This window comes from Squalius cephalus (assembly GCF_949319135.1).
Source record: "Squalius cephalus genome assembly, chromosome: 16".
Lineage (NCBI taxonomy): Eukaryota > Metazoa > Chordata > Actinopteri > Cypriniformes > Leuciscidae > Squalius > Squalius cephalus.
Genome location: NC_137137.1, coordinates 33,778,897 through 33,803,714, shown reverse-complemented (window position 1 = coordinate 33,803,714; position 24,818 = coordinate 33,778,897). Strand labels below are relative to the sequence as shown.

Sequence of the window (24,818 nt, the reverse complement as noted above, 5' to 3'; positions counted from 1 at the left end):
TCAGAAGGCATCTGATGTTTGATGGTTAAAGTACAGTTATGTGGAGGAAGATTTTGGACCAATGAAATTTCAGTGTAGGAGGGGCTACTCAGCACGACCAAAGTTGTGTACGAATAAAAAATAAATAAATATATATATATATATATATATATATATATATATATATATATATATATATATATATATATATATATACACATGCATATAAAGCTGAATTTATTGCATCAGATATAATACTTAGAGGTTTAAAGCAAACCCTAACCACAATGTTTGAGGAATAGCAATACAATTTGTCTTGCAAAAGCTGTAACTATAATTATTCTCAGTGGTGGATGAAGTACTTGAATAAAAGTACAGATATTTTATTAAGATATTACTTTAAAAATTACACGTTTTACTTCAGAAAAAGTACAAAAATACTTGATTTTTAATGTACTTGAGTATTAAAAGTTAAAAGTACTGATCGATGCACCATATATTTATTGTAGCCAGCATGACGGTTCAACACTAATAAGGATGATTAGTGCATGTGTATTAATGTGTATCGCAAATAAGCTATTTTTGGTACTTTACTTTACAGTGCCCTTGTTACACGTTACATGTAGTTACTACAGTAATAACTATTGATTATTCATAATTACATCCAACTAACCCTAATACTCAGTACTCAAATGTATAATTACACTGTAACACCTTAGTGTAACCCAAACTTTTTATTGTATTACCAACGCTTATTATACACTATCAAAACGTTAAACTTTAATATACTACAAAATAATTTAAAATTCTTAATATTCAAGTAATATATGCCACCATATTTTAAAAATGGAGGGAAACACAATTTGTGTAAATATGTGGCGACAATAGTGTAAAAATACAGACATCACGGGTTAAAATGCTGTTAAAAAACATTTTAAGAGGGACTCTATGCACTCATTTTATAGAAGATTTGGTTCACAAATAACTGACCTAAATATGATCTAATTTACAGTAACCGATACTAAAACTCATTGGTAACTTTTCTCAGCGTGGGTTGCAGCACATTCAAGCTCGAGGACGATTCACATGTTCTTCATCAGCGAACAGTCAGTCAGATTCACCAACGAATCCTTCAGGATCAACAGGTTCAAATCCTTCATCACTCAAACATCACTCTTGCGTCTCAGTGGACATTTCTTCACGAGGAACGACGTGTTTTATGGAATTCAGTAAAAATGACAATATTACGCTTTGGAATGTCGAGGAGTAAAAGTTAACGTTTCCCAAAATAAAAATACTCTGATAAAGTACAGATACTTGAAATATTTTTCACTTTTTACTGATTTTTTTTTCTTTTCTAGAACAGGCCAGGTGTTTTCTCCTCTCTTCACTGGCGTTGTGAAGGGAAACCTGAGCTGGCTCCTTCATGCTCACTCTTATCACACTTTTTGGACGCTGACTAAATACCCATTCATACAAACCCGAACACAGAAAGATGTGTGTCTGTGTTTCACAGAACCTGATCTTACAGCTTCACCTATAGCAGAAATCTCTCTCTCTCTCTCTCTCTCTCTCTCTCTCTCTCTCTCTCTCTCTCTCTCTCTCTCTCTCTCTCTCTCTCTCTCCTCTAGTCAGGCTTCACATACTAAGTACCCCTTACACTGAAATATCACCTGCTCTCTGCTCCTTTAATCACTTGACTTTGCATTCCTTCATGCAATTTAGGAAAGCCTTTCGTGTACAGGTAGAAGGAAAGAATTTCCAAAACATAAAAGTGAAGCAATCCACGCAAGCCACAGCTGACATCAGGTCCTCGGCACAATCCTCTCTGCACTGCCATCGTTTTGTCTCTAAACTCAAGAGTGACACAACTGACATTGTTTTATTGCGCCTGGACTTGCATATTTTTGCTGTAAAAAAAAATTCGCACAGGTATTTTTTTTTTTATCTCATAATTGATAACAAAAATTTAATTGACAAAAAAAAAAAAAAAAAAAAAACGGATTTTTCAAGGGCTAATTCAATTGGCAAATTTGTTTTCAGAGTTGGCTAAATTCTGATTTGATAACAATACACTACCATTCAAGAGTTTTTAATGTGTTTGAAAGAAGTCTCTTTTGTCTGTGTTTATTTGATTTAAAAAAAAATACAGTAAAAATAATATTTGAATATATTTGTCACACGCATGTTCTTAGTTTCTGTTTTCATGGACTTTCAGTTTGTCTTCATGTGTTTCCGTCTAGTTTCCCGCCAGTCATCCGTTGCCATGGACACTCATCTAATCATCACACCTGTTCGTTATCATTTCATTTTCTATGTGTATTTAATTCCTCTGTTATCAGAGTTGTTGTATGTGTTTCTGTTGGACACACCGTTACGTCTTTGCACCTGCTTTTGCTAAACCTTGTTTATATTTTGAATCTGTCTTCTTCATCTGGTGACAATATTAGTATTTATGTCTATGATGGCAAACCTGAATTTTCAGCATCATAACTCCAGTCTTCAGTGTCACATGATCCTTCAGAATATATATATTATATTTTATGTATTATGTAGTTGCGGTGCTTAATATTTTTATGGAAACCATGCTATGCTTACAGGATTCTTTGATGCATAGAAAGTTCAAAACAGAATTAATTTGAAATGGAAATCATAAATATCTTTACATGTCACTTTTGATCAATGTAATGCGTCCTTGCTAAATAAAAGCATTAATTAAAAAAAAAAACTTTTGAAATGGAAGTGGTTACTAATTGATTAATGGTTAATATCAATAATATATTCTAGAATTAAAAACGACTTATAGCCGTTATATGAATTTCTTTTACTTTAATATACTTTAAATTCTGTAAAGCTGCTTTGAAACGATGAGCATTGTGAAAAGCGCTACACAAATAAATGTGAATTGAATTGAATTGAATTCCATTTCCTTCCATTCGAATTCTTCAGCCTGTTGCTTCATCAATTCAAATCCAGAAACCGGGATTATAAACTGATGCCCCACTTTTGATCAATTTAATGTGTCCTTGCTAAATAAAAGTATTAATTAAAGATCAAAATCTTTTGAAATGGTGGTGGTTATTGATTGATTAATGGTTAATATCAAAAATATAATCTAGAATTAAAAGCAGTTGTATACATTTCTTTAATTTCAATTCTATTTCCTTCAATTCAAATCCAGGAACTGGGATTCTAAACCGACGCACCAGTTCAAATGCAAACTTCTGCAATCCCTTCCACTCGGTCGTGTTCCAGTGCATTCGGCGCGACTGATCTTCAGTCCGTCTCCCTGCGGCTCCAGCAGCCGTTCACTTCAAAGGGGGCAATAGAGACCTGGGCCAAACAAATGCACAAGTAGTAAAACTTAACAAGGTGTGAACGTCCTCGTGTTGCCCTGACACAAGTGAGGTCTGCTGTTTTTGGAATGTGTGCATTTTTGTGTTTTGTGCGTGCGAGGTTGTGTATGAGAAAGCTGACGGCTCTGGGTGGGGGCAAATGTAAAGCAACACGATCTCATGAAAATGAGTATCTATTGCACGAATTATATTTATCGTGCAATTTATAAAAGAGTTTTTACGTGCATATGATACACACTGCAAACCCCTTGGGTAGGATTAAGTATGTGCGTATTACACTCCATAAAGTGCCTATCACATGCACGCGAAAACTGCGTATCATATGCATGTAAAAACTCTTTTTTGCATATAAATTGCACGATAAATACAATTCGTGCAATAGATACGCCCTTTCATGAGATCGTGCTGCAACATCAGGTGTTTGAAGCAGCTCTGTCTGTGCTTGCACACACTGATTTATCTGTGCAGTTCAGAATTATGTTCCCGACCTCTTCACCTCAGTGCCATTTGTGTTGTTCCCCCCGCTCTGTTCAGGCCATAAAACAAGCATGTTTCTGCACCCCCCTGCCCACCTCCAGAGCGTTACCCCTGCCCCGGTGTCACCCACAGTTCAACGTCCGGTTCCCCGACCCGAACCGTGCATTTCAGGACAGAGAAAACCCCTCTCTCCCTTCCCCAACACACGCTTTGAAACTGGAAGCCACGACACAGACACGAGACTCTGCACACAAAAGGAGCAGGCGAGATTGATCAGCCGTGAAAGCATGAATCAGCGCTGAGAAATGTTAATGGGGTTATTACGCTGATCAATGAGCACTTTAAAGACTTTTGATGACTGATGACGCCATCACTTCTCACAGGAGAAATACTTCATTAATGTCGCAGGACATTTGATGTTCAGAAGTCTATCTGAGAAGCATCTGCGTTTTGGCCTTGCGTTCACACTGAGACGGACTTTCTGTTCTGCGAAACTGAGCTTTTTGGAGATGCATTTTGAAACGTTGAGGACTGTGAAAACTAGGGTATTTGGAAACGATGGCGCGTGTTTGGTCATGTGATGCATATACACAGATATCTGTTTAGACCAGAGTGTGCTGCTCACTTTCAAAGGGTTGCTGAAGACTAGGGCTGCACAATATATAGAAACTATCGAAATATCGCAAATTTATATATCACAATATGCATATCGCAACGGCTTGCAATAACTGGGGTCATGAACAAAAGACACAGAGAAAATCACTCACTGCTCTCGGCTGAATAACTTTTGTAGCTTTAATAAAAATCAGTGTATATATATTTAATTCATACAGTGAAAGCTAAGCAGTGCTTTATTTTTACATTTGATTATTCAGCTTCTGTTGTTAAATAAACCTAATGGAGGCCTACCTGAAACCCTAAAGCCCCTGGTTTACACTGATGTTAAAATAACACTTCTTATGCTACAGTAAAACACTGCTGTTCACTTTTGTCACAAAAAGAATGTGAAACACGTATGTGTAGGTTATATCATTTTAAATATATTTTAAAGAGAATATATGTAAGCATTATCGAATATCGCATTATTTAATGAGTTATCACATATCGCATTTTTCTGCAATATCGTGCAGCCCTACTAGAGACAAATGTTACTTTGTACAATCTTCATATTACATTCCTGCAAAGATGACAGAAAAAATACCTGCGTCAAAACATGAGAGTAACTGTGTTTTAGACCAGACATGGCAGAAGAATGGCAGAACTTTATCACGTCTGGTCTCTCGTATCATCTCAGTGAGCTTTTATTGTGTTTTACACATGTGAGGTCAGATGATTTGAGTGTTTTCAGATGTTTCAGTGTGGACAGAGAGCATTTAGAAACAAAAACACCTTTTTCAAATGTCTCCGGATTATTGTAGACACAGTTTTAATAACCTGACACAAGCACCGAAGATGGGGCCGGTGTCCTGACAAACCCGAAAACAAGCCACTACAAATGTAACATTATATCCATAGATACTGTTTTAAAATGACTGTTGGCACAATGTGAAATAAAGAAACCAGAGATTATATTTGATGGTTTTACGCATTGTTTATACTTTCGCAAACCTCCGCTGACTGTGCGCATTCCTTTGTTTTTTTTGTTTTTTTACTTTCAATGACTTTTCAGATGTATTTAAATCTAATAATCTCTAGTCATGTTTCCTCCAAATTATGTTTTCTAAAGTATCAAGACAGGCACATGAAAGGTCAATGAACCACATTTATGAACTGTCACAAACTCTTCATTCAACGTAATCTCTGCTTGGAGAAAATCACCTTTTTGATTTTGGCCAAATTATGGAATCTGCATATTTGTCAGAATTTAACAGGGCACACAAAAAACATTTGTCCTCAGGTTAAAAAAAAAAAGCTTTAGAAAGGTTTGGATGGTGAACCTCAGCTCAGTGCTGGGAAAATCAACAATTATTAAACACATCTACGTTTAAAGGTGAATCCAGTTTTATGGGAAAGAGAAGCTAATGTGCATTCTAAAAATCTAAATAATTTGGATAATAATGTAGGCCTATCTAGAAAATGTAATAATACCGACTCATCCCTTTTTCTTAAACAATGGTAAAAGGGGTTGAAATGTGATGTAAATGATTCAATGACTTACTCATAAAGACGTCACTTGCTTCTTTATGGATCATCCTGGGACCTGTTTGAAAGCACACGGTGACCCCTGCAGAGATTGTGAACACCCTCACCTGATCAAAACAGAGATGCCATGAATAGTCAGCCAAAACTGTTTAGCCATCAGAAATATTTACATTGACATTCAATCTTGTAATATTCATTTTTCATGTTACAGTTTTGCCACACAAAAAATGGAATGTGAAATGTCATGGGTTCAGATTATTTTTAATATGTGATTTATCTCTATTGGAATTCACTCAATTATATCCAATAGATTGCTGCAGGAATGACATTTTTTAAACGAGTTGCATTTTAGCACTTCCGGTTTCATCGTCCGAAAGTCAATGGGTATTTTGAATGCGTTTTATAAGTTCTGTGGTGAACACAAACTCAAGACACTTACACGTTTTATTCTACAACATAAAATACACCAGTAACACCCTCTTGAGATTGTTTAAAGCTTTTATTTGTCTTGTAAAAGCGGTTGCTAACAAGTGTCTAAATGCACTCCAGAGGTTGTCATTAAACATCATCACAGGTCATCAGCCGAACAGGTAAACTCATCTACTCTCTATAGTCGCTTTCACCGATTAGTGTTAGTGATGCTGAAGTCATGTGACCAGTTTGTTCATCTTTAGCGTTTTACTTCAGCCGATTGATGCTTCAAAATTCATAGTGTTAATTAAGTTATCATGATGAACAAAACATGTACGAATCATAAACTTTTGCTGGTCGTAGAGCTTATTTTCTGCAATAATCCAAAAGCCAATGGAAAAATCCTATTGGGTTTTTAATCGAGGGATCCAGACTGATGCGAATTTATGGGTTGGACTTGGCAGTATTTATGGGTCATTCCACGAAATCAGTGCCTTTTCAACTTTGAAAAATTAAAATATAAAATAAGTTTAAACAATTTTTTTTAAATATCCATTAAATGAAGACAGCATAAAATAACAATAAATCGTATTGTGCCATCTCAGGCTATGTAATTTTTTATTTTATGACTATTTATCTACCTCATGTTTTGATATTTTTGTCATGCCTGTTACAGACACATGTGTTACTATATACTATAGTTTTAATTAAAAATATGTTATAGTTTTCACATATATGAGCAGTATTTTAGTCCCTCTTTTCACTGGAATTGTTAAAAAATTTTGATTTTTTTTTCAATCTTATATTTGTCATTCAGATGACCAAGAACATACTAATTTTGGAGGGTGACCACATGTCAATTAAGAAAAATATATATTTTTACAAGAGAGATATTAAAAGAAGGGCTTTGTCAAAAATACAATATAGATAGGGTTACAATGGAAAAACTTGGAAGGCCATTTCAAATATAATTTTTATATTTTTTTATGAAATTAATGACAGTAACAGGATTGACATCATAGTAACAGGAATGACCGGAGTAACAGGGATGACAGGACACACATTCTTCAGCGTACACTGCACATATTTGTTTACATAATTTTGTAAAGTTTTACCTTTTTAAATTGTATTACTTGACATAGTTGTATTAGTGAAGCACATTACATTTCTAAGAGATCTAAAGATTTAAGGGTATTGTAATTAGAGTAATTAGACCCATGCGTCCATCTGTTTGTCTGTGTGAGTATGTCCCCTCACAGAACTTAAAATATACTGATCTGGTTAAATTATTAGGCAAGGAAGATAATCAGATCTTGGTCTTTCTATGATCATCTGAAAACAGATGCTAACATTTGGTTTCACTTTCTTGAACATTACAAGATTGGGGCGAGGGTCTGCAGTCACCTTACTGCTATTGTTTGTAATCACACTTACATGGATGAATTGACAATGAGTTATGGAAAAAATTTGTTTTATTGAGACTAATCATCTTTTCCTGGTCATTAACATGTTAAAACCAACTGGAAGTATTAAAACCAAACAACAACAACAACCAACACATAAAAGGAGCCAACATTTTACCAAAAGGCAATAAGGTAACCAGATGCAGATGCACCAGCAATACCAACTCTGAATGATATAGGCATTGGCTCAATAAAACACCCAAGATGACCTTTAAAAATGTTTGCAATTTACACAGATAAACTTTAAAAACAGTGTGGCTAAGGTGACACCTAATCTATGTCATCCCTGTTACCCCACATGTCAAAACCTGTTACTATACCCGTTACTATACAAAAGTAACAGGCCTGACAGTAACAGGTTTGACAAATTCAAGCTAATTTGCTAATTGCTAGCTATTAGGGCAAGGCCACAAAAGCACATGTTGTACACTTTGAAAGGATATTACTTGTAGATATTGATTACATTAAGTTAAATAAATAATTGTTTAAATTTATACTTTAAAAATCAATAACAGTTTTGACATTGCATGGTGTCCCCACCTCAGTTATACCTAATAAACCATCAAAATAGAGTATTATAGAAGAGAGAGAGAAACAAACTTGTGTTTTAACTGTTGGAATAATGATTGAGAGATGATATAACTTCCTGGAAGTGATGTCACAGGAATGTACCATTATTTTACAAGGGGTTTTTGGTGAGGGTAACAGGCATGACATGAAATCAGGGGACACCGATAAAATGGTTTATATTTTATTTAAAATAATGTATATTTATGCCAAAACATTGCTTAACAGTGACACTATACTTAGAACAATATGAAAATGTGATTTATGTATAATTTTGCCTTCAATTTGCAAATTAAAAGTCCTGCTGAAAAAGAACAATCACAGGGAGGGACAGGCCAAAAACCTTACCCTTATCAGCATAAATGCAATTTTAATTATTTAAAATAATATATAAATGACTTTAATTTAATGTAATATTGAGGAAATAATACATAGTACTATTATGTTTTTAAATCACAAATTTATTTGTTGTTATAGTAATTCTACGTCTGATTATTTCTCAGGGACACAAAAGGCACCAATTTCGTGGAATGACCCTTATAATGAGATTAATATCAAACGTTTTAGAGTTAAAGAGCAATATTATTCACCTGTGGTAGTAAATAAAACAGAGGTAACAATTAGGTTATAATTTCTGACTGATTTCAACCTAGTAAATGCAGCATGTCAAATGGTAAAGTAGTTGTTCAGCAATGGCCTCTTGTGGACAGACAATGCATTGCACCCTAAATGATTATCAAAACTGGTCCACGTGGAGTGACCTATTTTTTTACAGTCTATGGGAGTGACAGAGCTTAAACAAATTCAACTGCAATGTATTATTAGTATTATTTAAAATTTTAAATATAAATTTGCATAATCCCAGCACATAGGTCTTCATTGGCTGCCCGCAAACAACGTCTACAAGACGTTATAAAAAAAATAAATAAAAAAAAACATCTACAGTGGCCTAAGCATTATCAATGGTCTTACCTTTAATTATAGCCTTATTGTAACAACTGCTATAACAATAACAATAACTATGGAACATTTTCATAAGGGAAAAGTAGACAAAAGTAGATTCAAGAGCTTTAAAGTTTGGACCTTCATGATTTATTGACTAAGCTATCCATTTTCCCCATGTGTAAATTGTGTTCTGTCCGAATGATGACTGGAAAACCTGGCCTTCAGAAATTCCAAGATATGACATACACATCAGTAAGGGCATGATGAATTGAAAATAATATCTGCTAAGGAGTATGATTTAAACATTTTCAGTTTTGTAAAATGTTAAGTAAAGTTCATTTGACTTCTCATGGCAAGTAGAAAATTCTGTCAAACTGATAAAAACTGATAGTTCACCCAAAAATAAAAATTCTGCCATCATTTACTCACCCCCATGTCGTTCCAAACCCGTAAGACTGTCGTTCATCTTCAGAACACTAATGAAGATATTTTTTATGAAATTTGAGAGATTTCTGTTCCTCCATTGACAGCTACGCAACTACCACTTTCATTTTTCAAAAAGTTCATAAAGAGATCGTAAAACTAATCCATGCATTGATTGAGTAGGCTATCCAAATTTTCTGAAGAGACAATAATTTTATATGATGAACAGATTTATCTAGGCTTTTATTCACTTATAAACTTTGATCAGCGAACATAATTAAATCTCAGTCGAACCTGCTTGACACGCAAGAACAAAAGTCTTGAAGAAGATCAAACTTGCTGCGTAACACGAGAATGAACCTCATTGGTTATTGCACGTAAGGCAAACATGCTTGAACTTCTGTTTACCACAACTAATGTGTGAGTTGATAAATGTTTATATGTGAATAAAAGCCCGAATTTAATCGGTTTAGCGTATAAAACGATCATGTCTCTTAAGAAAATTTGGACCAGAGACTGCGCAGTGTTGTGGCATCATGGAAAAAACTACATTTTTACGGAGTGAAGACAGCATCTGAAATGTTGACCGTTTCAAGATGGCGGACGTATCGACATGTCTGTAGCGTAGAAATCATCTACGGTCGTGCCACCAAACCCCTCATGGAGGAGGAAAGCCAGCTTGCTTGATTTTCAAAGGTATTTGAAGTTCGCGGCACCTGTTGCGGTAAACTTGGACGACGTTTGAATAATTTATTAAATGCGCACAGGTGTTTCTATAAATTCAGTTCCTAAAATATTCGGTTCCACTGGATGCCGCCTTCATGAATATTCATGATTGTGGGCGTGTCCTTGAGACAGCGAGCAGAAGAATGGAACTGAAAATAGTGCACGCTCTTCAAATCGCTACTGTTCAATGGATTGTTGTGAAAAGGTAAAATGTCAATGTTAAGCATAACCTGCAATAATTCACATGGTTGAAACAATGCATAATTTGTGTAATATGATAAATCGTCTGAGCATGTATGCCTGATTGATTACAGGCATTCAGGTAACGGATAACGGAAAGCAAACACGAGCAAATAACTTATGCTAGCCTAGGCTATATTGTTCAATGTTTTATTCTTTGATTTTTATTTTGTGATGCTTTAAAACTTATTTGAATAGTTTAATTAGTCGCATACCTAGGTCTCATTCAAAAGCTGCTTTCAAAGTCATTGCCTGATAATCTGAACTAATAATATGAGCCTAGTTTCGATGTTGCACTGCACCAAGTGACCACAAGGTGTCAGTATATGTCAAAAGGACAGTTAACACATTTGGTCAGCCAGTCATGCATACTGTGCCAAGCATCTATGTTGAAAAACTTTAATAGATTACATTCATTTTAATCTTCTGTAGTGTTGTTTACCATTTTATTTTTGTTATCTTCATAGATGATGCGTACGAATGACCAAATGAGAGCTGAAACCACTCCAACCCTCCCCATCAAACACGTGTCCTCCCACTGGCTCATCATGACGGCCTGAATCCTGGGGTCAGTTAGGACAAATTGGTCATGTGACGTTCCAAACCCTGCACACCTAACACTGATTGCATCCTCTGATTGGTCCATTTTTTTCTTCTCTCTTGCACCTCTTTGTTTCACCACTGACACCCTCAGCATTTATGGCAGACCTTAAAGAGCGTCTCTATGGTGATTTGTTGGCCGTACTGATGGTGGAGAGGGAGAACGGCCATAAAGCGTGTCTGCTGTAGTCTGATAGGGTTTGACAAACATGCTGCCAACAAAGTGTCTGATAGGAATGTTTGTTCACGAGAAAACATTCCATTATTTTACCATTCAAAAAATGTACACATATCAATGCTAATGGATTTTATCTAATCCAAATAATACAGTGGCCATAGTTTGTATAAAAGTGAGGATATTTTTTTGTGCTGTCCACTTTCTGTCTTGATAAGGAGGTGTTTTATGACACCAAAGGCTTTCTGCTGTGAATGATGGTTTTACGTAATTGCTTCTGCACTGTAAAATTACACTTAGTTCTGTCGTCATACACACAGGGCTTGGGTTTACTTGTCCAATGAAACTAAAGCTAATGTTGCAAAGTCTGTTTCATGATCTGAAATCAACTGAAATGAAATGTTTTTTTTCCATATGTAAAGTTAAAAATAAATAACAAAATAAATGTCCTTAATTAGATTATTAAATGAAATTGTTACATTAAAGAACAATGACTAAATATATATTTGGACGGATAGATAGATAGATAGATAGATAGATAGATAGATAGATAGATAGATAGATAGATAGATAGATTCAATAATAATAATAAAAATTAGCATTATTTTTGGATTGCTTTTTTCTTCATTTAATCATGAGCTTGTGTCATTTCATTAATAAGATTGAATAAACCAAGGCATTATTATTTCTAAGTTTCACCACCGGTCCACCTGGAAAAGTCCCACCCGTCATGAAAAATTCACAAAAAGTTTTGTTTTTAGAAACGTCCATCGTGTGCAGGCAGCTGTATATGATGGACCCTCATGGTCATATGACCCAAAATAATGCATAGCTTGCTAGATGATGAGACCGGCACATCTTACCCCACACCTCCTAAAGTTGACTCCCCCTGACCATCACCCCTTTCGTCTTTGATAAAAATGAATTCATGTTTCTTAAATGGTTCCATTAATAATTTCCAAAGCCAAACTTAATGGTTTAAGAATCCATAAAACAATTAGAGAGATTAAGAAGGAAATGTTTCCACAAGCTTATTTTAGATCATGTGACCTCTCATGTTGCATCTTTCTCTCCATGATGTTAAAACTCTGTTTCGTTCACCACAGATCGCATGGCTGATGCGAAACCCTCATGAAGCTCAGCTGTATGTTTCCGATGGAGATATGCGGGTTCTTCTGGGAAGATCTCCTTCCTCTCTCCACATGTAGGTCATCCTTCTTTTGTCTCTCCTGTTCTAGGGCAAGATACTATTTGACGTTGCCATGCCATTCATAGAAAGCTAATGTTGCCATGGAAATGTGTAACAAGCGATGGTGGTGGTGGGCTACAGTGGATGTGAAGGAGGGAAGGGGAAGAGAAAAGGGCTTGTCAGTGAACTGAAGTAATGTTGAGGGAAGGAAGATAAATGCCTGTATGCTTTTGTTCGCTCTGGATGCATGATGGGTCAAGGCTGATTAAAAGGAGCAGCTGGCTGCATTCGGCATGTGGATGATCCTAAAGGAAAAGGGGGAGAGACTTACTGGAAGATGAGACGTGATTTGTCGTTGTGTTGTTTTAGGTCCCACTCAATCCTCTTGAGGTTTAACATGAACAGCATATGAAATATCAAAGAGGTCGTCTGCTTAAAGCTGTAAATGTTCATGCAAATATGAAACACTCTCAATGAAAGTGAATTCATTTTAAAAACATTACTCAGAGCCTTTTATAGCCTTTTTTGAGAATTTGTTACTTAATAAATGAATAAATCTGTTAATAAATCTGTTATTTTTCTAGACGAACTGAAAATTTGACAATTTCCTCCAACATCCCCAAAATATGTCCTAAGAACCTTTTAATAATGTTCTTATTAAGTTATAAAAACATTATTTCTGAGTGTCCTCTGAACAACACAAATGGTAAAGAAACATTCCATTATATCAATTTACAAATATTACTTTTGAATGTTCTCTGAACATTTTTTTAAATGTTAGACGAACGTCCAACTAAAATGTTTCGGAAAAAACATTGTATAAACAATATATAAATAAAGTTTTTGTGCTGACGTTTTAAGAAAATTTTTAAAGACCAGATAACTTTGAACGGACATTCTATTAAAGGTTTAGTTTACCCCAGAATTCAAATTCTGTCATTAATTACTCACCCTCATGTTGTTGCAAACCTGTAAGACTTTCATTCATCTTTGAAACACAAATGAAGATATTTTTAATGAAATCTGAGAGATTTCTGTTCCTCTATTGAATTCATGCAACTGCCACTTTGATGCTTCAAAAAAATCGTAAAACAAAACACAAGAATGAACCTGATTGGTTCTTGCAGAAGCTCAAACGTGCTGCAAAACATGAGAATTAACATGATTGGTTCTTGCGGAAGCTCAAATGTCCTGCGTAACACAACAGTGAACCTCACTGGTTCTTTCCAGAAGCTCAAACGTTCTGCGTAACACGAGAATGAACCTCATTGGTTCTTGCATAAGTTTAAATGTGCTGCGTAACACAAGAATGAACCTGATTGGTTCTTGTTGATGCTCAAATGTTCTGCGTAACATGAGAATGAACCTGATTGGTTCTTGTTGAAGCTCAAACGTCCTGCGTAACATGAGAATGAACCTGATTGGTTCTTGTTGATGCTCAAATGTTCTGCGTAACATGAGAATGAACCTGATTGGTTCTTGTTGAAGCTCAAACGTCCTGCGTAACATGAGAATGAACCTGATTGGTTCTTGCTGAAGCTCAAACGTCCTGCGTAACGCGAGAATGAACCTGATTGGTTCTTGCTGAAGCTCAAACGTCCTGCGTAACATGAGAATGAACCTGATTGGTTCTTGCTGAAGCTCAAACGTGCTGCGTAACACAAGAATGAACCTCATTGGTTCTTGTTGAAGCTCAAACGTTCTGCGTAACATGAGAATGAACCTGATTGGTTCTTGCAGAAGCTCAAACGTTCTGCGTAATACAAGAATGAACCTGATTGGTTCTTGCTGAAGCTCAAACGTGCTGTGTAACACAAGAATGAACCTCATTGGTTCTTGTTGAAGCTCAAACGTCCTGTGTAACATGAGAATGAACCTGATTGGTTCTTGCTGAAGCTCAAACGTCCTGCGTAACGCGAGAATGAACCTGATTGGTTCTTGCTGAAGCTCAAACGTCCTGCGTAACATGAGAATGAACCTGATTGGTTCTTGCTGAAGCTCAAACGTGCTGCGTAACACAAGAATGAACCTCATTGGTTCTTGTTGAAGCTCAAATTTTCTGCGTAACACGAGAATGAACCTCATTGGTTCTTGCAGAAGCTCAAACGTTCTGCGTAACACGAGAATGAACCTCATTGGTTCTTGCAGAAGCTCAAACGTTCTGCGTAACACGAGAATGAACCTCATTGGTTCTTGTTGAAGCTCAAACGTGATGCGTAGCACGAGAATGAACCTCACTGGTTCTTGTTGAAGCTCAAACGTGATGCGTAACACGAGAATGAACCTCATTGGTTCTTGTTGAAGCTCAAACGTGCTGCGTAACACGAGAATGAACCTCATTGGTTCTTGTTGAAGCTCAAACGTTCTGCGTAACACAAGAATGAACCTCATTGGTTCTTGTTGAAGCTCAAACGTGATGCGTAACACAAGAATGAACCTCATTGGTTCTTGTTGAAGCTCAAACGTGATGTGTAACACAAGAATGAACCTCATTGGTTCTTGTTGAAGCTCAAACGTTCTGCGTAACACAAGAATGAACCTCATTGGTTCTTGTTGAAGCTCAAACGTGATGCGTAACACAAGAATGAACCTCATTGGTTCTTGCAGAAGCTCAAACGTTCTGCGTAACACGAGAATGAACCTCATTGGTTCTTGCAGAAGCTCAAACGTTCTGCGTAACACGAGAATGAACCTCATTGGTTCTTGCAGAAGCTCAAACGTTCTGCGTAACACGAGAATGAACCTCATTGGTTCTTGTTGAAGCTCAAACGTGATGCGTAACACGAGAATGAACCTCATTGGTTCTTGTTGAAGCTCAAACGTTCTGCGTAACACAAGAATGAACCTCATTGGTTCTTGTTGAAGCTCAAACGTGATGCGTACCACAAGAATGAACCTCATTGGTTCTTGCAGAAGCTCAAACGTTCTGCGTAACACGAGAATGAACCTCATTGGTTCTTGCAGAAGCTCAAACGTTCTGCGTAACACAAGAATGAACCTCACTGGTTCTTGTTGAAGCTCAAACGTGATGCGTAACACGAGAATGAACCTCACTGGTTCTTGTTGAAGCTCAAACGTGATGCGTAACACGAGAATGAACCTCATTGGTTCTTGTTGAAGCTCAAACGTGCTGCGTAACACGAGAATGAACCTCATTGGTTCTTGTTGAAGCTCAAACGTGCTGCGTAACACAAGAATGAACCTCATTGGTTCTTGTTGAAGCTCAAACGTGCTGCGTAACACAAGAATGAACCTCATTGGTTCTTGTTGAAGCTCAAACGTTCTGCGTAACATGAGAATGAACCTGATTGGTTCTTGCAGAAGCTCAAACGTTCTGCGTAACACAAGAATGAACCTGATTGGTTCTTGCTGAAGCTCAAACGTGCTGTGTAACACAAGAATGAACCTGATTGGTTCTTGCTGAAGCTCAAACGTGCTGTGTAACACAAGAATGAACCTCATTGGTTCTTGTTGAAGCTCAAACGTCCTGTGTAACATGAGAATGAACCTGATTGGTTCTTGCTGAAGCTCAAACGTCCTGCGTAACGCGAGAATGAACCTGATTGGTTCTTGCTGAAGCTCAAACGTCCTGCGTAACATGAGAATGAACCTGATTGGTTCTTGCTGAAGCTCAAACGTGCTGCATAACACAAGAATGAACCTCATTGGTTCTTGTTGAAGCTCAAACGTTCTGCGTAACACGAGAATGAACCTCATTGGTTCTTGCAGAAGCTCAAACGTTCTGCGTAACACGAGAATGAACCTCATTGGTTCTTGCAGAAGCTCAAACGTTCTGCGTAACACGAGAATGAACCTCACTGGTTCTTGTTGAAGCTCAAACGTGATGCGTAACACGAGAATGAACCTCACTGGTTCTTGTTGAAGCTCAAACGTGCTGCGTAACACGAGAATGAACCTCATTGGTTCTTGTTGAAGCTCAAACGTTCTGCGTAACACAAGAATGAACCTCATTGGTTCTTGTTGAAGCTCAAACGTGATGCGTAACACAAGAATGAACCTCATTGGTTCTTGTTGAAGCTCAAACGTTCTGCGTAACACAAGAATGAACCTCATTGGTTCTTGTTGAAGCTCAAACGTGCTGCGTAACACAAGAATGAACCTCATTGGTTCTTGTTGAAGCTCAAACGTGATGCGTAACACGAGAATGAACCTGATTGGTTCTTGTTGAAGCTCAAACGTGCTGCGTAACACGAGAATGAAACCTCATTGGTTCTTGTTGAAGCTCAAACGTGCTGCGTAACACAAGAATGAACCTCATTGGTTCTTGTTGAAGCTCAAACGTTCTGCGTAACACGAGAATGAACCTCATTGGTTCTTGTTGAAGCTCAAGCGTGCTGCGTAACACGAGAATGAACCTCATTGGTTCTTGCTGAAGCTCAAACGTTCTGCATAACACGAGAATGAACCTCATTGGTTCTTGCAGAAGCTCAAACGTTCTGCGTAACATGAGAATGAACCTCATTGGTTCTTGCTGAAGCTCAAACGTGCTGCGTAACACGAGAATGAACCTCATTGGTTCTTGTTGAAGCTCAAGCGTGCTGCGTAACACGAGAATGAACCTCATTGGTTCTTGTTGAAGCTCAAACGTGCTGCGTAACACGAGAATGAACCTCATTGGTTCTTGTTGAAGCTCAAACGTTCTGCGTAACACGAGAATGAACCTCATTGGTTCTTGTTGAAGCTCAAACGTGCTGCGTAACACGAGAATGAACCTCATTGGTTCTTGTTGAAGCTCAAGCGTGCTGCGTAACACGAGAATGAACCTCATTGGTTCTTGTTGAAGCTCAAACGTTCTGCGTAACACGAGAATGAACCTCATTGGTTCTTGTTGAAGCTCAAACGTGCTGCGTAACACGAGAATGAACCTCATTGGTTCTTGTTGAAGCTCAAACGTGCTGCGTAACACGAGAATGAACCTCATTGGTTCTTGTTGAAGCTCAAACGTTCTGCGTAACACGAGAATGAACCTCATTGGTTCTTGTTGAAGCTCAAGCGTGCTGCGTAACACGAGAATGAACCTCATTGGTTCTTGTTGAAGCTCAAACGTGCTGCGTAACACGAGAATGAACCTCATTGGTTCTTGTTGAAGCTCAAACGTGCTGCGTAACATGAGAATGAACCTCATTGGTTCTTGTTGAAGCTCAAACGTTCTGCGTAACACGAGAATGAACCTCATTGGTTCTTGTTGAAGTTCAAACGTTCTGCGTAACACGAGAATGAACCTCATTGGTTCTTGCAGAAGCTCAAACGTTCTGCGTAACACGAGAATGAACCTCATTGGTTCTTGCAGAAGCTCAAACGTTCTGCGTAACACGAGAATGAACCTCATTGGTTCTTGTTGAAGCTCAAACGTGCTGCGTAACACGAGAATGAACCTCATTGGTTCTTGTTGAAGCTCAAACGTTCTGCGTAACACGAGAATGAACCTCATTGGTTCTTGTTGAAGCTCAAGCGTGCTGCGTAACACGAGAATGAACCTCATTGGTTCTTGCTGAAGCTCAAACGTTCTGCATAACACGAGAATGAACCTCATTGGTTCTTGCAGAAGCTCAAACGTTCTGCGTAACACGAGAATGAACCTCATTGGTTCTTGCTGAAGCTCAAACGTGCTGCGTAACACGAGAATGAACCTCATTGGTTCTTGTTGAAGCTCAAGCGTGCTGCGTAACACGAGAATGAACCTCATTGGTTCTTGTTGAAGCTCAAACGTGCTGCGTAACACGAGAATGAACCTCATTGGTTCTTGTTGAAGCTCAAACGTTCTGCGTAACACGAGAATGAACCTCATTGGTTCTTGTTGAAGCTCAAACGTGCTGCGTAACACGAGAATGAACCTCATTGGTTCTTGTTGAAGCTCAAGCGTGCTGCGTAACACGAGAATGAACCTCATTGGTTCTTGTTGAAGCTCAAACGTGCTGCGTAACACGAGAATGAACCTCATTGGTTCTTGTTGAAGCTCAAACGTTCTGCGTAACACGAGAATGAACCTCATTTTTTCTTGTTGAAGTTCAAACGTTCTGCGTAACACGAGAATGAACCTCATTGGTTCTTGCAGAAGCTCAAACGTTCTGCGTAACACGAGAATGAACCTCATTGGTTCTTGTTGAAGCTCAAACGTTCTGCGTAACACGAGAATGAACCTCATTGGTTCTTGTTGAAGTTCAAACGTGCTGCGTAACACGAGAATGAACCTCATTGGTTCTTGCAGAAGCTCAAACGTTTTGCGTAACACGAGAATGAACCTCATTGGTTCTTGTTGAAGCTCAAATGTCCTGCGTAACACAAGAATGAACCTCATTGGTTCTTGTTGAAGCTCAAACGTTCTGCGTAACACTGGAATGAACCTCATTGGTTCTTGTTGAAGCTCAAACGTTCTGCGTAACACGAGAATGAACTTCATTGGTTCTCGCACGTCAAGCAAACATGCTTGAGTTTCTGTTTACCATGAGTAGATGAATAAAAGCCTAAATACAGTCTTTTCATTATATAAAGCAATTGTGTCTCTTAAGAAATTTTGGACTAATCTGCTCAATTCATATGGTCAAGCGTCAATATTGTAGTTGTCTAGGGACAGAAATCTCTCAGATTTTATCAAAACATCTTCATTTGTTTTTCGAAGATGAAATCTTATGGGTTTGGAATGACAGGAGGGTGTAAATAATTACAGAATTATCATTTTAGGGGGGAACTAACCTTTTAATGTTAATAAAAGAACCTTTGAGAGAACCTTGCCCGAACGTTTTGAGAACGTTCCCTGTTAACCGGGATTCCCAACCTTTCTTTTGAACCCTTTTAGCTAGAAAGGAGTCAGTCTGAGTCATTTTAGAAAAGCACTAATCAGCTGTTTAGTGAGTGATTGAGCATCTGCCATGACAAAGCAAGTGTTTAAAAGGTACTTCTTCGCTTTTATTCACACTGCGGTTGTCTGTTGCTCTGGGTTTCCTTTGGAAAATGCCTGATCTTCTCCTCCTTCCTCTAAGGCAGTAATACTCATGTAAGCCAAAAGAAGTGCTGCATTTTATGAGCCAGGATTCATTGCTGTGACTTAAGTTACTCTATCCCAGTATGGCTGCCAGCTGTAGGTGTTACAACTTTGAACCAAGGTTCTTCATAAAGGTCAACCAAACACAAAACCTTAATTACCTCCAGGGATATTTGTATTGTTCTACGTGTTCCTGACTGCATTAGTAACTAGTCCTCCATTTTTCTTTCTGCTTGGCACATAACTCTGACTCTGCTGTGGCACGGTGCCGGCATTCAGAGGCCGAGTGTGTGGTCACTGCGGTGTGAGAGCTTTTGTTGAGGCCCAGGGGAATCATACATTATGTGCAAAGGGGAATTCTGCTGGGTTTCTGAATGCCTGTCCGAAGTAGTTTTGAGGGAAACAACTTAAAACAAAAATATTTAAATCTTAATTTCTAATGGCTGTGGAGGATCAAAAGTAAAACAACAGCAAAACGTTTCTAATCATTCATAGTTAACATGTCAGAAACAAATGTTGTATATATTTACAATTGTTTTTTTTTGTTTTTGTTTTTTTTCACATTTAGGGAGGCATGTTTTTTTCTAATTATATACAAATAAACGAATATGTGAATCAGTGGCAGAAATGATCTTTTCCATGAAGGGGCAATATTTTATTTTGTTATAAAGTCAGATGTAAAACATGGAGAAGTTTATAACAAGCAGAAGGTGCCATTACAGATACACCAAGTTTAAGTCAAATCTCATAATATTCAATTCATTACACTCTTAAAAATAAAGGTTCTTTATCGGTTCCATGAAGAACCTTTAACATCCTTGGAACCTTTGCATTCCACAAAATGTTTTTTTTATAGTGTAAAAAGGTTCTTCAAATTATTAATGTTCTTCACACTAAGAAAAAAATGGTTCTTTTGAGAACAGCTCACTGAAAGGTTTACGTGGAACCAAAAATGGCTCTTTTATGGCACTGTTGTGAAAACACCCTTTTGGAACCTTTATTTTCATGTCATTTACAAAAGTCTGATGCCACTTGTGAAAAGCTTCTAAAAAAGCGTGCATTCTGTTTTTACAGTATTTTATTTTTCACTGCAAATATCTAGTTCAGTCATTCAGCTGATTGGCCTCTGCTGATCCCATGCAGCCAATGAGATTGCTTGCTCAGCATTTAAATACTCTGGTTGAGTGTTGTCCTTCAGTGCTATCAGAGGTCCTCTGAGACCCTCCACCTCCCCAGCTCCACCTGCCTAAATCTGCTACTGGATTTATGTCTATTTATGCAACAGCATAAAACTATTCAGAGTGTTGTTATGATTTAAATTCTATTATCTGCAATTTGACAAAAAAATATTTTATTTTATTTTTGTTTATATCATTATTGTTATTATTAAGATTTTTTTTTCCATGCAAGAATACATAAACTTAGGTTTAAACATGTAAAACATTGCCGCCACATTTGGAATTCTAAAGACCTTGATCCTCAATTCTTTTTGACATGCACTACGAGACCATTACGAAATATTTAGTATAGTTTTAGATTTACAAACAGATTGTTCATTAGTGATCTCAGAACTCTTTGCTGGTGTTGAGGCTGTACTCCACAGTGCATACTAATAGCAGGCTTTCTTTGGCACACTGGTGTACACTGTGCATTAGTGATGTCATTGCTTTTGTTGTGTTCTCTGATGCAGTTCTGCAGGACACTAAAGCTTAGCCTACAGAAAGCAAACCAGCTTTATTAAGCAGCTTTCAATGCGACAAGCAACAATGCCAACTAACATCATGGTGGAAATTACTTTCACTAGTGCCAGTTTTATATATGCTTACAAAATGTTGCTTTTTGTTGAGACTGAGCTCACAGCATGCCATTTGAACAAGTGTTGTAATACTTTACGATGTGTGTGTGTGTGTGTGTGTGTGTGTGTACCTGGTAAAACCTACATTGTGAGGACCAAATGTCCCCACAAGGATTGTAATGCCCGAAATTTTTGACGTGTGTGTGTGTGTGTGTGTGTGTGTGTGTGTGTGTGTGTGTGTGAAGTTTGTGCATAAATAAAAGGCATTCTGCAGAAGTAAGAGTCCCGCTGTGCTTGATGAACTCTGTGTGCCAACACTCACACTGCTTGCGCAAGAAGTCTGCTTTAATAAATGACATCCATTAGCATTACAAAGCGAAGTGCTAAAATGACGGCTGAGTTGGTGGGCTGGACATCTACGAGGGGGTCTGCGCTCAGATCCTGAGACACACACACTGGGAGAAAGAAGAAGAGCAGTCTGGATGCGATGGATTTGAGCTTGGTTGTTACACTTGCGAACTGAAGGATGAAGACGGTGTAAAAGCATAATAGATAATATGAGATTACACAGCACACTCCAAACAGACGTATGGATGCTAGGAGTCAAACCGCTGAAGATCATCACATGGCAAACAGCACCTGTAAGTCAAATCTCTTCATATTCAGTTCATCAGGGGCAAAAAGTCTGATACGGCTAGTGAAGATGCAGCTTTTTTGCGTTCTTTTCTAATATAACCTTTTTTTCCCATTACACACTCTAAAAAATGGTGGGTTGTTTTAACCCAATTTTAGGTCAAATATGGACAAACCCGAACGTTGGGTTAATTTAAAAATGTAACCCAACGGCTGGGTTTGTCCATATTTGACCCAAAGTTGGGTTAAAACAACCCAGCATTTTTTTTTTTGAGTGTATTATCTGCAATTTGTGAGAAAATGCACATTTTATTTAAAGGTAACAAATTCTAAAACTTTCCAGTGTTACATTTAAAAAATCATGTGGTCTTATGCTTTTGAACACTACTTTACTTCAGTAATATTATTTTACAAAATAATTAACATTAGAGGAACACAAGCGAGGTTGCCTGAGAAACAGTCTGCTTTCCTGTAAAAGTAGGAACTGCAGAGAGGTCACCTGATTCATTGCTGAGATGCAGTTTTCCTTCGGTTTGCTTTGTTAATATCATTATTAAAATCATCTGTCCTGCTTTGTCCAGATGTGAAGATGTCTTCGGTGCTCTTCGGAGTGATTTTGGCTAATGCAGTGGTAATGTTAAATTCTGACTTCTTTCTCTATATCTCAATTTTGAAATTCTTCATGAATGATCATTTTAAATACCCACGTTCTCTGCTTTTTTTTTCTTCTTTTGTATGTTTAAAATGAAGATTATGGGTATGTGTGAACCAACTCAATCTTGGTCAGACAGGACAGAAAGAGGAATTTTGGGTAAGTAAATGTTGTATTTTACCCTCACAAACATTAATTAACCCGATAAAGCCTGCCGTATCATTTTTGACTCATGAAATTCTAAGGCCTCTTGATAATCATGATCAAAACTTTGCTAAAAAAACCTGTTTCACACAATCTACTACATGCCTTCTGTCGTCTGATTGATAGTCTAGACATTCTTTAGCAAGTAAAAGCCTTTTAGTGTCTTTTTGCTGTGAAATCTTTACTGATTATTAAAAAGTAAACATAAGAATAACTTTGATATTGTTAGTAATATTTCAAGATGAACACTTACTGGACTGAAGCAACTTGATTATCCGTACATTCAAATGTGAGTCTCAAAAATGATCATCAGACTTTTAAGGAAGGTTAGTTTGTTAATCTGTCAATCATCATTGTATTGCATTGCATTATATGTTTTAAAACTACAGAGATTTGATCATAAAACTAAGCATTTAAATATCTTACTACATATATTATTGGCAGAATAATTCTATAAAAATACAGTAAAAATGCAGTAACACTACAGTAAACAATTTACTGAAGAACCTGTAAATTTTACAATTTAATTTTACCTGATTTTTTTATTTTATTTTTTACAATTATTGAAATGAAAAACCATCTAATTTGAAGTGTCACACTGAGTTTACAGCATTTCACTGTAAATAAGATGATTTGTTCTTTTTTTTTTTTTACTTCCAAAAACATTAACAGTATTAATTTCATTACAATTTTAACTGTAATTTTACTGTAAAATTACATGAAACAAAATGAGTGTAATTTTAACTGTAAAATATTGTAAAAATGCTTATGGAAAAAACTTGTTAACAGCAAGTTCCCATACTATATACAGGGAAAAACCGGACATTTCATGTAATTTTTTACAGTAAAATACTGTTAAATGTACAATTTTTAGTAGGAAAAAAAGGCTAATCAAATGATAATTTACAGTGGAAAAACTGTAAACTGACATTCACAGAATTTTCTGTGTGACACTTCACATTAGAAAGTATTTGATTTAAATAATTAATAGTTTTATCAGTTATAGGTTTTATATTGCATCTTCTGTTGTTTAATGAACGTTTATTGCATTATTTTAATGTCATATGTGTTAACATGATGGCGTTTTGTGTTCACGTGCAATGACTTCTGTATACTAGTATAATTCAGCTTATGGAAAGGCTACTTGTGATGAACTTTATGATTCTTCATCTTTTATCACCTGCATTATTATGGTGGTTGTCACTGTCAGTATATATTAAAGGTATACAGTGTAGTTGGATTTACCTGTTTAAATTGCCATTTGCAATTTTTGTAGTTGGATTTACCTGTTTAAATTGCCATTTGCAATTTTTGTAAATTGTTTGTTGTAAGACATGTTTGTAAAATATATGGAAAAATGTACAGGTTGATCTGTAAATGTTACATTTTTATTGTTTTTTCCATATATAATACGAGAACGTATACCCATTTAACAGGTTTGTATTATAGCAGGTTTTACAGTCTTTTACAGTTAATATTACAATCATTTTTAACAGGACTCCATTTATAAATCATGCAATTTTGATATAGCCTATCAGGAAAATTAATTTGTTTTGTTGTATCATTTGGCATTAATGTTGGTTGTTATTTATTAGACACTTACTGTCGTAATGAAAGCACAGCTACAAGCAAGCAACACCCTCAAGGGTACAATGGTAACATTACGATCACAGATCCTTTCAGAGCTCTAAAATCCTCAAAGCCCATAAAATCATTTTATCCCTTAAAACTCATATTTGATCACCAAAATGACGTATTTAAACGCATTTTCCCTTGAAAAAAAGTCTTAGCTTGAATGTAACTCGACACCCTTGCCTCATTTATGAAAATGCAAATGA

General features: G+C 36.8%; 2 protein-coding genes across 5 annotated transcripts in view; both read left to right on the top strand.

Moving 5' to 3' along the window:
• Nucleotides 1–24,818, top strand: part of nadka (NAD kinase a) — a 415,064-nt gene that overhangs the window by 132,830 nt on the left and 257,416 nt on the right. The window lies entirely within an intron of this gene.
• adgrd2 (adhesion G protein-coupled receptor D2) overlaps nt 12,681–24,818 on the top strand; it is a 42,329-nt gene continuing 30,191 nt past the window's right edge. For 2 of the 4 annotated variants that reach the window (XM_079896245.1, XM_079896247.1), the window contains exons 1-4: nt 12,689–12,708; nt 21,737–22,132; nt 22,706–22,755; nt 22,875–22,935. In XM_079896245.1, the coding sequence (XP_079752371.1) occupies nt 22,081–22,132; nt 22,706–22,755; nt 22,875–22,935 (163 nt within the window). In that variant the 5' untranslated portion in view covers nt 12,689–12,708; nt 21,737–22,080. Of the gene's footprint in view, nt 12,709–21,736; nt 22,133–22,705; nt 22,756–22,874; nt 22,936–24,818 lie in introns of all 4 variants that reach the window. The other 2 variants (XM_079896246.1, XM_079896248.1) reach the window with 2 other exon arrangements.